At 32.9% G+C, this 18,680-nt stretch overlaps 1 protein-coding gene across 4 annotated transcripts in view; it reads right to left on the bottom strand.

The window, feature by feature from the left end:
- LOC139521171 (SMC5-SMC6 complex localization factor protein 2-like) overlaps nucleotides 1-18,680 on the bottom strand; it is a 64,987-nt gene that overhangs the window by 12,447 nt on the left and 33,860 nt on the right. For all 4 annotated transcript variants that reach the window (XM_071314482.1, XM_071314484.1, XM_071314485.1 and 1 more), the window contains 9 exons: nucleotides 11,423-11,467; nucleotides 9,979-10,039; nucleotides 9,188-9,225; nucleotides 8,487-8,649; nucleotides 5,473-5,568; nucleotides 4,518-4,661; nucleotides 4,086-4,146; nucleotides 2,746-2,856; nucleotides 612-689 (listed from right to left, as the gene is read on the bottom strand). In XM_071314482.1, the coding sequence (XP_071170583.1) occupies nucleotides 612-689; nucleotides 2,746-2,856; nucleotides 4,086-4,146; nucleotides 4,518-4,661; nucleotides 5,473-5,568; nucleotides 8,487-8,649; nucleotides 9,188-9,225; nucleotides 9,979-10,039; nucleotides 11,423-11,467 (797 nt within the window). The remainder of the gene's footprint in view (nucleotides 1-611; nucleotides 690-2,745; nucleotides 2,857-4,085; nucleotides 4,147-4,517; nucleotides 4,662-5,472; nucleotides 5,569-8,486; nucleotides 8,650-9,187; nucleotides 9,226-9,978; nucleotides 10,040-11,422; nucleotides 11,468-18,680) is intronic.

Raw genomic sequence — 18,680 nt, 5'->3', positions numbered from 1 at the left:
GGCATGGCCATGGAGTTGGGCCTTCAAGTAACTAAATTTCTGTATCTCGGTCAAAGTACTGTTGAAATGAATAGTTGATTCATAGGAATCCCAAAATGTTTGCCATTGTAAAATTTCCCCATCAAAGTGCGGTAAATCAAGTTTAGGTAATCTGTGATTTTGACTGCTATTTGATACTGAAGAAAAGCCTTGGTTGTACAAGTTATTTGTAGACTGCAAGTCACGATGGGTATTTTGCATGGAGCGAAAGTTATCAAAATTGGTTGGCTGTACATTAATTTCAGTTTCATTGCTGCGTATAACATTGGCATTGGTAAGCGATGAATTTGTGGGGTAAGATGGCATAAAACTATTTGCATGTCTTGTGTTTGACCCAAACATTCAAGACCTCTTACGTACGTTTCTAGGTGGTCTCAGAAGGGAATATGAAGTTTTGTTCAATGACACTTGGGATAGTCTCAACCAATCAAATGTTGATTTAGCTATCAATATGAACATACAGTGGAATAATATAATTGAACCCATTATGTGTAACACTAATTGTAGCCACAGTTGGACCTGTGATGTGTAAGGGGACTTTCTGTAAATATCCAATAAAATTGTGTACAAACCTATTATGTGACTTGTCCATGGCCACATGACACAAAATAATGAGTAGATCTGTCAGCTGTTTGCTACTGTACCTTGGTCTAAAAATGATAAAATAATATAAATTTGTGGTGGTCAGTCAAACGAATGAGCATCAACTGTCATAGTCTTGACTTGGTACAGGTCTTATGATATGTTGTTTCTGAAATTTTATGTTCTATTCCTGTCTGTACACACACTGTTATAAAAAAATTCTTTGAATTTCCACTTGGTAACAATAATTGTGTTAAATGTTTGTCACATTGACCTCATCCCATATTCTTCAAATATTCAGTTTATCTAAAATTGGCTTATGATCTTTTTTCATTTATAGAGTGGATGAAATCTTGATTTAATTCTTGAATGTGGTCGATGAATTATATTCCAGGTGTTGCTGGCACTAACATTTAAAACATTTACATAATTACAACTTAGTCTTTTAATCTGCTGTTGAATTGTCTATCCCACCTAGTACCTGGGAATTTATTACTGGCATAGTTTAAATACCAGTCTTATAGGAAAAATTTAAGTTAATAAATGAATTTTAAAACAAGTCACTCAGACAAAAGTTCTCAAATTAAAAAACAAGAGGCTGTCACAACGACAGCAAACCGGATTTATTAATATTTATTTGTGTCCTGGCAATATCACAAGAACCATTACTGATGAATGGTGAAAGTGAAAATCGTCAATATCAAATTTGACCTCCATTTTGTCATCAGTATCAACATCTTAAAATTTGAAAAGCTTAGTTTGAATGGTTCATGAGTAAATGCAACAACGTGAATGGAAACGCCATTTCACAATCTTTCAAGAACCACAACTCCTGAACAGTAAAAGTCAAAATCATCATTATTGAACTTGACCTCTAATTTGCCATCAGTAACAACATATAAAAATTTCAAAAGCTTTGGTTGAATGGTTCATGAGAAAATGCACGGACACGACTGGAAACACCATTTTTCAATCTTTCAAGAACCATAACTCCTGAACGGTAAAAGTCAAAATCGTCATTATTGAACTTGACTTCTATTTTGTCATCAGTAACAACATATTAAAATTTGGGAAGCTTTGGTAAAACAGTTCATGCGTAAATGCATGGACACGACTGGAAACACCATTTTTCAATCTTTCAAGAACCATAACTCCTGAACGGTTAAAGTCAAAATCGTCATTATTGAACTTGACCTCCATTTTGTCATCAGTAACAACATATTAAAATTTGGGAAGCTTAGGTAGAACAGTTCATGCGTAAATGCACGGACACGACTGGAAACTCCATTTTTCAATCTTTCAAGAACCATAACTCCTGAACGGTAAAAGTCAAAATCGCCATTATTGAACTTGACCTCCATTTTGTCATCAGTAACAACATATTAAAATTTGGGAAGCTTAGGTAGAACAGTTCATGCGTAAATGCACGAAAACGACTGGAAACTCCATTTTTCAATCTTTCAAGAACCATAACTCCTGAACGGTAAAAGTCAAAATCGCCATTATTGAACTTGACCTTCATTTAGTTGTCAGTAACAACATATTAAAATTTTAAAAGCTTTGGTTGAACGGTTCATGAGTTAATGCACGGACAACATTTGATTGCCGCCCGCCCGCCCGCCCGACCGACCGACCGCCCGCCCGCCGTACATCCCCAAATCAATAACCGACATTTTTGTCACAAAAATCCGGTTAAAAACACAACTTCATACTCAAGTAATTACATTAGATATATGTTTCATTATAATAAATGTTATTTTGATTGGCTAATATCAATCTCGAGTCATTCTGAAATTTACATTCATTTCCAAATGAATTGTAAATTCATGATGACACAGGTTTCCAGAAAGAAGTGCACAGGAAAAATAATGATACACCTGATTGTAATCTTGTTTTCATGATCATAGCGAAATTTTTTATCAATAAGTATTGAATGCTTCTTTTGGTAATTTCATTGGGTTGTAAAAGTGTTGACCTTGCGTACATTTTTAGAACAAAGCGCTTCAGTGCTGAATATAAAATTTACTTTGGTCAAAGCTTTTAAACCCCAATGAATTTACAAAATGAAGCATTCAATACTTAATCAAAGTCAGTTAGAGACTTTGGATTACTTATTCACCATACCTTGAATGTAAACACTGTCCAATGATATTGAGGACAAGGTGTAGATTCCTACATATAGAGTTTCCTCCCCTTGGAATCATTCCATTTTGTTCTTCATGGACAATGTGGCTACTGTAAAATAATAATTATAGTGAAGTTCACAAGTATAAATTATGGATACCATAATTTAACAAGAATGTGTCCTGTGTACACGGATGCCCATCTGCATTATCATTTTCTATGTTCAGTGGACTGTGAAAATGGGGTAAAATCTCTAATTTGGAGTTAAAATTAGAAAGATCATATCATAAGGAACATGTGTACTAAGTTTCAAGTTGATTTGACTTCAACTTCATTGAAAACTACCTCAACCAAAAACTTTAACCTGAAGCGGGACAAAAGGATGACAAACGAACAAATGATCAAACAGACGGACCCACAGACCAGAAATCATAATGCCCATAAACGGTACATAACAACAGAAAAATTATAATTTTCTCTTTCTTTTCAAAACAAGTTCATAGGGGGCTGTTTCAGAAAAAAAATACCTACTATCCTACATTTGTCCTAGGTTATTATTTAATAAAGGGCTGCACTTTAGCGCATGATACACCCGTTGCTCTTTTAACTTGTCTTTTATGCTTTACATGAATTTATATGATCAACTAGAAATATATATACAAATCAAAAGGGATGTTACATTAATATATTCACCAAAGTTTCATAAAATCCCCCTTTTTTAAGTATAAAAATTCATTACTTAAGAAAATGTAAAATCTAAAATTTATAAAAATGGAAAGGGAGCTTATGTCAATAGATATAAACAATTTATCAAAGTTGTATAAAATTTTGTGAAAGTGTTAGTTATTGTCCCAAAATTGGAAAATCCCCCCTTTTTTAAGCATAAAAATTCATAACACGGAAATGTAAAATCTGAAATTTATAAAAATTGAAAGGGAGCTTACATCAATAGATATAAACAATTCACCAAAGTTTCATGGACATTGAGTTATTGTCCGAAGTGTGGACGACAGACGGACAGATGGACGGACGGACGGACGGACGGACGGACGGACAGACGGAGGGACGGACGGACAAACAGACGGACGGACGGACAACGGTATACCACAATATGTCCCGTCTAAAAGACGACGGGCGTATAAAAAGTAACTTTCTTTTCTCATTTTAAAAGTATTAATTCTTATCTAATTATAGTGGTAAGCAACATGTTTTATTTCAATTTTTGCTAAGATTTTGTATTTTGACAACAAAAAATATTTTCAACTTAAAAATCTTTCTGCAAAATACAAATGAAATGTTCTTATAAAAAAAGGAAAATATAATAAACTATCTTAACCTACCTGTACTCTTCTTCTGTTGAGTCTGCTATACTGTCTGGCAGTAATCTGCTTACTTCACAACCTATAAAGTCAAATATAATATGTGAAAAGTCCTCAACACATGACCTCATTTTACAATACACTGCTACAAGTGCATCTTTATATTTTTATTTTTTTCACAGCTTTTAAGAAACAATTGTCAAAAACAAATAGAACATCCCATGAACACTATAATAGGTAAACAGATCTTTTTTTTAGGGAGGAAATTTATACCTCTAAAGTTAAGTTTGACATAATCTTTTGATAAAAACTTAAGTTTATTTTGTGTGGTCTAAGTAGTAGAACTACTGTATCACTAGCCTGTCACCACTGAGGTTGTCAGAATGAGGTATATAGACTGTATTAACTGATGTTTTGAGTATATATTGTATAACTGTGTCCAGTGTAACATACCATAATTACAGAAGACAGATAAGACATCGGGTATTGGTGGTATCCATGTCTGTGGTAACTGTTTAAAATGTATCTGTCTGTTTAGATGCTCCAATAAAGTCTTATGGCAGCCCTGTGTTACCAACTGGTTACTATGTACAGACACTGCAAACAGATGCACCAAGTACAATTCACAATATATTCAATTTCATTAGCAGTTTACAGTTTACAAAATTTATGAAAATTGTAAAAGAAAATTGACTATAAAGGGCAATAACTCCTTAAGGGATCAATTGACCATTTTGGTCATGTTGACTTATTTGTAAATCTTACTTTGCTGTACATTATTGCTGTTTACAGTTTATCTCTATCTATACTAATATTCAAGATAATAACAAAACATTGCAAAATTTTCTTAAAATTACCAATTCAGGGGCAGCAACCCAAAAATGGGTTGTCCAATTCATATGAAAATTTCAGGGCAGATAGATTGACCTGATAAACAATTTTACCACATGTCAGATTTGCTCTAAATGCTTTGGTTTCGGAGATATGAGCCAAAATCTACATTTGTTCTATTTTTAGCCATGGTGGCCATCTTGGTTGGTTGGTCGGGTCACTAGACATATTTTTTAAACTAGATACCCCAATGATGAGTGTGGCCAAGTTTGGTTAATTTGGTCCAGTAGTTTCAGAGGAGAAGATTTTTGAAAAGTTAACAATGAAGGACAACGATAGACACCAAGTGCTGAGAAAAGCTCTCTTGGCCCGTCATGCCAGATGAGCTAAAAATGTAGTTGAGGTTAAGATTTTTTTATTCTTCTTGTTTGTTATATTAAAAATCTACTGAATAAAGTGACAACACAAAAGCATAAGATATATAACTTATAAAAACCGATTTTGAATCCTTCAGGAGAAAGCTAGCTCTTGTCCTTCAGTTTCATTTTTTATGTCCTTTTTTTTATTTCTTACTTACTTAACAGAAAGAGCCATCTTAGAACAGCTTCCTGGCAAGCTACACTCTCTAATGTATTCTGTAAAATGTTGGATGTCAACAGCAAACTGTAATCTTCTACAAAATATAACATCAACTATTCAAATATACTGTACAATATAAAAAAAAATGCATACTGACATTTATGACTTTTTTTGAATTTTTATTTTGCTTAAATCTGAAATGATAACTAAGCAAACTATTTTTTTCAGAAAATTGGAGGGGCAGAACCGCTTTCCGTCCTTAATCAGTTTGGTTGGCAATAAATTCCAACAATTTACTTTTTTAAAAGCTACCATAAAATGAAATATTGAATTCCTACATTCACAGGATGCTCTGAGTGTGAAACCACAGGTTTGTAGGACAGGAATCCAGTATTGTATATACTTAACAACACAAATAAGGCACAATATCTTATCATATATTGTAGTTTCACAAAGTCATGCTAGTTGTTTTCAAGGAAAAAGGTACACTCTCAAACGTGTTCAAATTATTTTTCAATTTTTTTTTATTAAAAAATGTTTTCTGAGAGGTCAACCAGGTGCTCCGCAGGGCGCAGCTTTATACGACCCCAGTGGTCGAACCTTGAACAGTTGGGACAAATTTGGTCACAATATTCAAGCTTGATACCGTCTGAATTTTGATTGTGATCAAATTTTTGACATAACATAGGTTTTTGCCACAAAATTAATGTGGTTCAAGATCTAACACATCTATTGCACAATACTGTGCAATTGAATATTTCTTATTGAAACTTTTCAAAATTTGAAATTTGAAAAATGTTGAAAAAAAAAAAAAAAAAATCCCTTAAAAAAATGGTAAACTGAGATCCCCTCCAATTTATTGAATTGAACCCCCCCCCCCCCCCCCCCCCCCCCCCTTGGAGCAATAACCCTTAAACTCAATCCCATGCTTTCCTTTGTAATATCGAACCTTATAGTACGATTTCAGAGAGATCCATACACTTAAACACAAGTTATTGTCATGATTGTTTGGAAACTAGAAAAATGCTTGTTTTGGCCCCTTTTTGGCCCTTAATTCCTAAACTTTGGCCCCATAACCCCTTAAATGAATCCAAACCTTCTACTTGTGATTTTAAACATTGCAGTATACTTTCAGAGCAATTGAAATACTGGTAAACAAGTTATTATCCTGAAACTAGAAAAATGCTTCTGTTGGCCCCTTTGGGCCCCTAATTCCTAAACGGTTCGGACCATCATCCCCAAAATAAATCCCAACCTTCCTTTTGGGGTATTGAACCTTCTGAAAAAATGTCATTAACATCTATTCACTTAAACTAAAGTTATTATCCGAAAACCAAAGTGTCTTCGGACGCAGACGTCGCTGACGACGACATCATACCTTTATACGAACCCAAAATTTTTTTGGGGTTGTATAAAAATGATATAAAGAAAATTCTCATTTTCACAGAATTTGGTGTTAATGACCTCAAAAAAGTGTTTAGATTTTGACTAATTTCTGTCACAAAATTTTTTATATGCTATAGATGTTTTAAATAAATGTACAAAGAAATTATAAATGGTGATGCTTTCCTTTGTTATTGTGTATAATTACTAGGCCGTAGAGTAGACAGATATTTATCTATGAAGGATGTACCAGGTGTATAACTACAGGTCTGTAGAGACAGGGACCCAGTATTATATACTTACTAGGCTGGAGAGTAGACAGATATTTATCTATGAAGGATGCACCAGGTGTATAACCACAGGTCTGTAGAGACAGCTGGGACCCAATATTATATACTTACTAGGCTGGAGAGTAGACAGATATTTATCTATGAAGGATGCACCAGGTGTATAACCACAGGTCTGTAGAGACAGGGACCCAGTATTATATTCTTACTTGGCTGGAGAGTAGACATATATTTATCTATGAAGGATGCACCAGGTGTATAACCACAGGTCTGTAGAGACAGGGACCCAGTATTATATACTTACTAGGCTGGAGAGTAGACGGATATTTATCTATGAAGGATGCACCAGGTGTATAACCACAGGTCTGTGGAGACAGGGACCCAGTATTATATACTTACTTGGCTGTAGAGTAGACAAATATTTATCTATGAAGGATGTATCAGGTGTATAACCACAGGTCTGTGGAGACAGGGACCCAGTATTATATACTTACTTGGCTGTAGAGTAGACAGATATTTATCTATGAAGAATGTACCAGGTGTATAACCACAGGTCTGTAGAGACAGGGACCCAGTATTATATACTTAGTTGGCTGGAGAGTAGACAGATATTTAAGGATGTACCAGGTGTATAACCACAGGTCTGTGGAGACAGGGACCCAGTATTATATACTTACTTGGCTGTAGAGTAGACAGATATTTATCTATGAAGGATGCACCAGGTGTATAACCACAGGTCTGTGGAGACAGGGACCCAGTATTATATACTTACTTGGCTGTAGAGTAGACAGATATTTATCTATGAAGGATGCACCAGGTGTATAACCACAGGTCTGTTGAGACAGGGACCCAGTATTATATACTTACTTGGCTGTAGAGTAGACAGATATTTATCTATGAAGGATGTACCAGGTGTATAACCACAGGTCTGTGGAGACAGGGACCCAGTATTATATATTTACTTGGCTGTAGAGTAGACAGATATTTATCTATGTAGAATGTACCAGGTGTATAACCACAGGTCTGTAGAGACAGGGACCCAGTATTATATACTTACTAGGCTGGAGAGTAGACAGATATTTATCTATGAAGGATGCACCAGGTGTATAACCACATGTCTGTAGAGACAGGGACCCAGTATTATATACTTACTAGGCTGGAGAGTAGACAGATATTTATCTATGAAGGATGTACCAGGTGTATAACCACAGGTCTGTAGAGACAGGGACCCAGTATTATATACTTACTAGGCTGGAGAGTAGACAGATATTTATCTATGAAGGATGTACCAGGTGTATAACCACAGGTCTGTAGAGACAGGGACCCAGTATTATATACTTACTAGGCTGGAGAGTAGACAGATATTTATCTATGAAGGATGCACCAGGTGTATAACCACATGTCTGTAGAGACAGGGACCCAGTAAATCTGCTCTGGTGTAGCAATGGTTGGAATATGACATCCCCAGGGTGAACCTCTGATATCACACTGTCCAATATATTGAACTATCAAACAAAAACAAAATATGATATATGAAAATACAAATCGAAGATATTTAAATGAATCTGAAAGAAAGACCTCTCATTTACATAAAACTAGCATGCCATGTTTATCATATGATATTAATTATGTTGATATCATCAAGTAAATAAGATTTTTAAAATCTTTCTGATAAAATTGAGTTTTCATAAATACCATTCCCCAGCCAAAATCGTTTCTGAAAAGAATTAATGTTGCTTGGTCATTCTCATAATTTTTGAAAATGTAAGGTTTTATACATTAAGGGTTCACTAATTTTTAGGGATCCTGCAGGCCTTGAGTCATTTTAGTATAGTGAACCAAGTTAATTATAATTTTCTACAATTCAAATAGAACTAAAAGTTCTAAAACTATTATCAAAAGTATAAGGAATTGCATGGATCTTGACACAACTTGAATAAAATTAATGTTCTAAAGTAAACTAAGGGAATTTTGGTTTTATTAAGGATAAAAAACTGGAAAGGTCTTTTCCTGTGACTTTAATCTTTTAAAATAGAAACTAACCTCTTGTAAATGTTTTTCATGTTCTGGTAAAATCTCATCTGTAAAAGCAAATAATATCAAATTATTGATTTTTCCTTTAGTGCATTAAAATAGTCCTAGCATGTATCTTCCCTACTACTGAAATACACATCACACATCTCTAGAGTAAAGGTTAATCAATTGATTCTTACGTCTGTTTTTTTCCTGTGCATTTTATTTTTTTCACTTTTGATCAAGGTTAAAAGAGAGTATTGACAACTCATAAATTTCAACCAGCAACATGATTATTGTTTCTGGCATTGCATATCACATCATCAAAGGAAACTATTTTTTTTAGATTATTGATGTCAACAATACCTGCTGCCCTTAAGAAGATCACATATTTATCAACATTGACCATTTCATAATTTTGAAAGGTAGTGCATCTTTTCAACTAAATAACATTTCCAACAGAACTCCCTTTTATGCATTTATCCAGCACTGAAAGGTATGTTGTTTTAGCAATTTAGCAATTTTCATATAAAACATTGAATTGTATTTAGCTGTATAGGCAAATTATAGATTTGAGTTGGAGTTATCTTCCTTTGTTTATGATTGTATATTTCTAGTTGAACCTTTTTAGATAAAACAAAAATCTTGTCAAATTAAGTATGGCAATTGAAATACATCATATTATAACTTTAATATGTAAGTAATACATATCATCAATAAAGAGACAAACAAACAACCTCACAGTGCTGACAGGCTAGTGATATAGATGTAGACCACTGAGGCCAACTCTGATTAATAACAATTCAGAGAACTAATCTTACCCTCCTGTGGCTCAACTGTTTCCAAAGTATCTTTTACAAATCCACCTTTCTTTAGGCCTTCCTGTAAAGAAAAAAAAGAAATTTTCTATCAATTTCTTTTCAACTCATTCAATCAAAAGTGGTAAGAATTCCTCACTTGACCTTTTGGATCGGATGAATTATAAATAAAAAAAAATAAACTCTATTCAAGGACTTTGCAATACATCATTCTAAAGAAACAGAGTTCTTCCTTAATGTAAAGTACAAAATGGCTGATGTGAGTGTCTTGGAAAGTAGAAGTTAACATCTGTTCAATATAATAGTATATATTAAAGATGGCTAATGAAAGCCATCTTTTCCAGCATATAAGCATTTTGAGGAAACATTTTTTTTCTCAAATGGCCCTAAAATCATAAAATCAAAAGCTTGGATTTTTTGTTTTCATTATTATCAAGAAGTGAAGGTTTTGATATTTTTGAAATATATCAGACTACACATTACCACTTAAAAAAAACAAATTCAAAATCTGATCAAAATTAAGTGCTTTCAAAATTTTAAATTCAGATTCCTTTGAAGTCATTACCTTGCAGATATATAACATTTAATCTTATTTATCTAATGTACTCAAATTGTAAATTTATAGTCCATTACCCATAAAGTTAATAACAATCTAATATCTTTATATGCATAGGTATTATTTTTTTACAATAAAAATCAAAAGCTATCAGGTAAACCTACTTGATAACACATTACAACTATTTCTTAATATAAAAAAAAAAATTGAAGAATTTGGAAGCAATATTTGTGTGATCTTCTCAAAGCATAATGATACTGCTTGTAGAAAAATTCTCTAATGATATATATATGCAAAAATACTAATTCAATATGAAGGTAACCTGTATTTAATATTTTATAATTTTTTATTAAAATTTACAAAGATTCTATCAAACAGTAACATATATCATTAACTCTGATTTACGTCACTTGTTACCATTGTGACATATATATATTCTACTACTGCATCAAGTGTGATACAATATTAAGCCACTTGAGACAGTTAAATTTTCAAATTCAAAATGTGAGGCTAACTATATAAGCATTTAAAATATCTAAAATTTAACTGTCGAAAGTGGATAAATATTGTATTGCACGAGATTTGGTGGTGGAATCTGTTTCTCTAATGGTTTAATTTAAGACGATATGCAGACAATCATAATCCTTCTTTTTTTTATGATCTGCAAAAAGATGTGTTCTTTCTATGTGGCATCATCAGGCATGGTCGCCTTTTTTCATGATGTCATAAATTACAATAGGAATTTCAGAGGAAAGCAAGAAAAATCGATGGCATAATAAAATTTTGACCAATGGCAAACTGAGATCAAAGGAACCACACATTGATTAAATAAAAATAATCAACAGGTCAGGAAAAGTATAAAGTGCGAAGTAGAGTAACATATATTATTACCTCTAATTTAGCATGCATTTCCTCATATTCTCTTTGATCTTCTGACTGAAATAATAAAATATCAACATTTAATCTACATTCTCATAGTACATGTAGTACATCCTAATGTTTCATGTCCTTAAAATTATATATATACAAGTACACACCCGTGATATCGCGGGTCTGTGACTGAAATAAAGTATATAACTATGCCTAAGCCTTATTTTAGTAATTGGTATTATCATCTGATAAAGTCATGTCGATTATAAGATACACAGTTTTCTCTGCTTTCAAATCTTTCTGTTTGAACCCGTCGACCTGGAACTTATCAACTATTGGAAATATTAATTATTTGGAAAACAAAAGGTTCAGGCTATCCAGGAATGGGGTATTTTTTTAATCAACAGCATTGTCCTATATTAGTTATCTTAGAAAGTCTTGCTGATTGCTGAATAAAGCTACACTAGGGAACAATTTGACAATGAATTTACTAGTGTCAGCCCTTTGATTATGACCTGTGTATATAGCAAAATCCTAAATACACTGTTTGGTGGTGCGCCTGTCAAATGCGGAACGTACAGATAAGGTAATAGCTAACAGGTGAATATACTATTGGTATCGGTATCGGATTAGACCCGGAACTTGTTAATTATTGGCAAATATTAATTATGTGGAAAACAAAAGAGTCTGGAGTGGTGTAATTTTTAATCTACACCATTGTCCTATATTAGTTATATATAGAGTTGAATTCTTTGATTTGTCGTTTTTACCCGATGACGGCTGACAAATTGGACCTCGTAATTTTAGTATTATAGATATATTTATTATACTTCAGTGTGTTTTTTCTATATAAAAAGTAATGAAATAGTTGTGCTATTTCATTCCACAGAACCATTTGCCAGTCAATAGTTTCAAAGACTATTACACCGGTTAATAGTTTCATAATCATCTTTCCCGTACTTTTCATGCTTATTTTTCATTGGACGATAATGATGTCATTGACTACTCTGCTTGGTTATGTATGCTTTGCAACGTCAAACTCCCGCTAATATTGTAAACGGTGGAATCTGTTTGTGTTGATTGTAATTTCACTTATAAGAAGTAATTATAAAAAAGAAAAAAAAATCTTCACTGGGAATTTTCTAAAGACCTAAAATATAGTACCTTATTCTTAATATGGGTTCGCTCTCCGTATATAAAAAGTGAATTTGCGTTTGGTGTATTTTAGCTTGAATTTTTTTTAAGCACAGAAAGTTTAACATAAGTATTTCTTGTCTTGATTGAAATTAATGAAATATTTATTAATACAAAACGAATTATAAAAAAAAGTATAGTTCATCATGTGCATATAAAGTTATGTGACATTTTTGTTTTCTTTCAGATGATATATATATACACTTTTAGAAAATTATTTATTTGGTATATATATAAAATACTTAATGGCTGTGTTGTTCAGTATAATAAAACACCTAATGACTGGGTGTGCGGGTAATAGCAAGTTTGTTGTCCCTTCGAATACCAACTATTGCTCTCGGCTTTGCCTCGAGCAATAGTTGGTACCTCAGGGACAACAAACTTGCTATTACCCTCACACCCAGTCAATAGGTGTATAATATTGCACAAATTTACATACTAAAATCAATTTAACTTTTTCTCAATAAGAACTAATTCATCCATCCTGGTTTGACAATGTTATTGATGACCGAAAAATGTACACCCCTGTAAAGTCCATTTATCAGAAAAAAATCAGAAAAATCAAAATAAAAGTTTTAAAAAAAATGGAATGAGGTAGAGGTCAGATGAACCCTGTCTGAGGTACAAGTTGATGTTGCAAGGAATCCTAATAGTAATACCAAATATATTTATCCTTTTACTCATAATAAGTGAGAAATCCATATGACAAAACCAGATGCTCAGCAGGGCATAGCTTTATACGATCGCAGGGGTCCAACCCTGAACAGTTGGGGCAAGTTTGGACACAACATTCAAGCTTGATACAGCTCTAAATTTGGATTGTGATTAAACAGTTGACACAGTATAGGTTTCTGACACAGAATGAATGTGGTCTAATGAACTTCATTTTTTTTTTGCTTTTGAGCAATACACTATGCTGTTGAATATTAATCCCCTCAAAAAAAATATTTGAAGAAATTTTCTTAAAGATAGTATGTAAATCCCTATGTCTTCCATTCTGTTACTTTGTACGCAGGCGAGATAAAAACTGAATTTGACAACTGGAGGAACAAGCCGATATGCTTTCTGTTTGTTTGATCTTTGGGTTGCTGTCTCAATGAAGTATACCTAAAATTTCCTTTTTTCATATCCAATGACAAAAACAGGAGTATTTGTCCAAAGTACCTTACGAACAAAAAGATAAAAAGTGGCATTAAAATTACATAAAATCAATTAAAACATTTCAACAGGTGTGATTATTTTCCCATAATCTGTAAGACCAATCAAATATCAACAAACGTAAAGGCTAGAATATATCAATAAGCTTAAAAGCTAAGTTATATCATAAGTAGATTATTCTTTAGCTGATAACAAATGGTACAAAAATATAATAACTTACATTTAAAAAAGCATAGACCAGCGATAGATATGTACAGTATATACTCATAAGCTTTATAAAGACAATTTTCTAAGAAATTTAAATACTGGTATACTACAAAATAGATTGAATTGACACGCTTGAGGTTACTTATATCCTGGATACTAATTATATGTACTACAATGACAAGTAACTTTACCTAGAGTATATATATATGTATTGAATTACATGTAATTTGAACTCCAGTTTGTTGATATTATAAATTTTTAAGAAACAATCTAAAACGCCCCTATGATTATTATGGGTTAAAACAGAGCCCTTTCTTAACAAACAGAACAAACTCCTATTTCACTAAACTGTAACCAAAAAGTATTCAATTTTCAGCAATCTTTAGTTTACACTTGACATGGATTATGATATATCATGCTATCTTGAAGTCCATTTGCCTTACAATAAGGAAAATTTCTTATTGTGAGGTATTTTTGTGTATAGTATAACTATCCCCTAATAATCCACACTTCAAGAGATGCATTGTCAGCTAATGTTACTTATTGCAAGGAACACAATGTTAGCAAACAGAACCAAAATTTAAAAAAAAGAAATCATTTTCATGTGTTGTGATAAAAAAAAATCCAGCCCTTGATTCACTCTCGACCATCCCATCACTGAAATTTATAACATTACCCTCATCAATCAAAAATAATGTCCTCCTTTATTTAAGCATCATTTAATGTTCCTACCAAAATATCAGATAACCTAAGCTTAGAAATATATTAACAATTTAACATCGGCAAGAAAAGGTCTTCATTCACTCTGCAGTAAGTAAAAATGATTCCTCTATCCAGAACAAGTATGTCATCTTTGTCAAAGGCCCCTTGAGTGGTTTTCAACCCCCAAAAAGGTGACTATACACTGTCTACAATTTAAATTTTTCCAAACCACAATAATTTTTTTCTCTTATTTAATTTAAGGTTCCTTAAATGGTTTATGCTGAAAACTGGCTACAATAGCAATATTTCCTCCTACCATAATAAGCTAACTCCTCTATTATTTATACATCCAGTAATAGATATTTTTTGTTCAACAGTTAGTTATAGGTGGTTATTAAGCATCCAGAATAGGAAACAATTCTTACTTCCTTATTGTCAATCTAAGTAAACCTCACATCAAATTTAATGTCCTCATTAATTATTAAAATAATCTATGGAAATTAAATTATCCCAATAACTCCTGTAATTTCTCTTCCTGTTAAATTAACACTCAATTGAAGCACAAAGCAAGCCTGAACAAGATTATGTTCAAAATGAAGAAGAAAAAATGATACAGGCACTTCCACTGCGCCTAGGATATAGTATAGAACTTATAATAGTTCCTTTCTGTAATAATACAGGCACTTCCACTGCGCCTAGGATATAGTATAGAACTTATAATAGTTCCTTTCTGTAATAATACAGGCACTTCCACTGCGCCTAGGATATAGTATAGAACTTATAATAGTTCCTTTCTGTAATAATACAGGCACTTCCACTGCGCCTAGGATATAGTATAGAACTTATAATAGTTCCTTTCTGTAATAATACAGGCACTTCCACTGCGCCTAGGATATAGTATAGAACTTATAATAGTTCCTTTCTGTAATAATACAGGCACTTCCTTGCGCCTAGGATATAGTACAGAACTTATAATAGTTCCTTTCTGTAATAATACAGGCACTTCCACTGCGCCTAGGATATAGTATAGAACTTATAATAGTTCCTTTCTGTAATAATACAGGCACTTCCACTGCGCCTAGGATATAGTATAGAACTTATAATAGTTCCTTTCTGTAATAATACAGGCACTTCCACTGCGCCTAGGATATAGTACAGAACTTATAATAGTTCCTTTCTGTAATAATACAGGCACTTCCACTGCGCCTAGGATATAGTATAGAACTTATAATAGTTCCTTTCTGTAATAATACAGGCACTTCCACTGCGCCTAGGATATAGTATAGAACTTATAATAGTTCCTTTCTGTAATAATACAGGCACTTCCTTGCGCCTAGGATATAGTACAGAACTTATAATAGTTCCTTTCTGTAATAATACAGGCACTTCCACTGCGCCTAGGATATAGTATAGAACTTATAATAGTTCCTTTCTGTAATAATACAGGCACTTCCACTGCGCCTAGGATATAGTATAGAACTTATAATAGTTCCTTTCTGTAATAATACAGGCACTTCCACTGCGCCTAGGATATAGTACAGAACTTATAATAGTTCCTTTCTGTAATAATACAGGCACTTCCACTGCGCCTAGGATATAGTATAGAACTTATAATAGTTCCTTTCTGTAATAATACAGGCACTTCCACTGCGCCTAGGATATAGTATAGAACTTATAATAGTTCCTTTCTGTAATAATACAGGCACTTCCACTGCGCCTAGGATATAGTACAGAACTTATAATAGTTCCTTTCTGTAATAATACAGGCACTTCCACTGCGCCTAGGATATAGTATAGAACTTATAATAGTTCCTTTCTGTAATAATACAGGCACTTCCACTGCGCCTAGGATATAGTATAGAACTTATAATAGTTCCTTTCTGTAATAATACAGGCACTTCCACTGCGCCTAGGATATAGTATAGAACTTATAATAGTTCCTTTCTGTAATAATACAGGCACTTCCACTGCGCCTAGGATATAGTATAGAACTTATAATAGTTCCTTTCTGTAATAATACAGGCACTTCCACTGCGCCTAGGATATAGTATAGAACTTATAATAGTTCCTTTCTGTAATAATACAGGCACTTCCACTGCGCCTAGGATATAGTATAGAACTTATAATAGTTCCTTTCTGTAATAATACAGGCACTTCCTTGCGCCTAGGATATAGTACAGAACTTATAATAGTTCCTTTCTGTAATAATACAGGCACTTCCACTGCGCCTAGGATATAGTATAGAACTTATAATAGTTCCTTTCTGTAATAATACAGGCACTTCCACTGCGCCTAGGATATAGTATAGAACTTATAATAGTTCCTTTCTGTAATAATACAGGCACTTCCACTGCGCCTAGGATATAGTACAGAACTTATAATAGTTCCTTTCTGTAATAATACAGGCACTTCCACTGCGCCTAGGATATAGTATAGAACTTATAATAGTTCCTTTCTGTAATAATACAGGCACTTCCACTGCGCCTAGGATATAGTATAGAACTTATAATAGTTCCTTTCTGTAATAATACAGGCACTTCCACTGCGCCTAGGATATAGTATAGAACTTATAATAGTTCCTTTCTGTAATAATACAGGCACTTCCACTGCGCCTAGGATATAGTACAGAACTTATAATAGTTCCTTTCTGTAATAATACAGGCACTTCCACTGCGCCTAGGATATAGTATAGAACTTATAATAGTTCCTTTCTGTAATAATACAGGCACTTCCACTGCGCCTAGGATATAGTACAGAACTTATAATAGTTCCTTTCTGTAATAATACAGGCACTTCCACTGCGCCTAGGATATAGTACAGAACTTATAATAGTTCCTTTCTGTAATAATACAGGCACTTCCACTGCGCCTAGGATATATTACAGAAATTATAACTGCCAATAGTTCATTTCTGTAATAATAAAGGCACTTCCACTGCGCCTAGGATATATTACAGAAATTATAACTGCCAATAGTTCCTTTCTGTAATAATACAGGCACTAATTCCACTGCGCCTATGATATATTACAGAAATTATAACTGCCAATAGTTCCTTTCTGTAATAATTCTGACTATATATAGCTCCTTCTGATTATAAATAAGGATGAATTGACTTATCAACATATGGTGCATCTAATGCTATTTGATGCTGATTTAAACACTAGTTATTCTTTCTACAAAACACTGGAAAAAACCATGACTATAGGCATGTTAATCCTGAATTCTATACACCAAGATAAATTTTACACAATCTGAACATTATTATCAAGACATTCAATATACATATAGATTTTATCAAGAAGCTAAGATGACAACAATACAAAGTAGCAAAAGGACATTTTTTTTTTAATAAAATAGATATTAATGGTAATATATAATATATATTGAAATATTGACTTTAGGCATAAGCTTATTGTTATTTTTTTGTCTATAAAATATTGCTTTTTACACAAATATCTCCTATTACATATTCTATATTTTTTTTGGTCTTTTTTGCAAAGAGATATTATTTCTTAGCTTTTTTTCTTGTATGTTTGGTAATTTCAGTTTCTCATTTCATAGATTACAAAATGAATTATGAAAGCATTGTCATTTGAACTGCTTTATTCATGGTTAAGGGAAAACTCAAATAAATTATAAAATTTCTTTTAATATCTACAATAAGGGCATTTAATAGAAGAATACAACTGTGATTCTGTGAAGGTGATTTTAACTAATTTTTAAGATCATTTAACATGGCACCAATAGATATTAGTCCCAAATTTTAAATATCAATGGGCTCAACATCAGACCTTTGAAAATTACTGATGATGACTGATCTAGAAATGAGACCGTGAAGTAAACCCTGTATGAAGGTATGACCTTGCAAGCATTGCTCATAACACACCAATTTTTTTTCATTTTCTTTTTAGAAGCTTAACCTCGACAATGGGGTCAAGACTAATAGACATTTGCCAAACTGAAACTTAATAACATAAGGCGTTTTGTTCTCGATACCCCAAGAGATGTTCCCACAGTCT

The sequence above is a fragment of the Mytilus edulis genome, chromosome 4 (assembly GCF_963676685.1).
Source record: "Mytilus edulis chromosome 4, xbMytEdul2.2, whole genome shotgun sequence".
NCBI lineage: Eukaryota > Metazoa > Mollusca > Bivalvia > Mytilida > Mytilidae > Mytilus > Mytilus edulis.
Note: the sequence above shows the minus strand (reverse complement) of the source record. Positions and strands in the feature narration are given on the sequence as shown.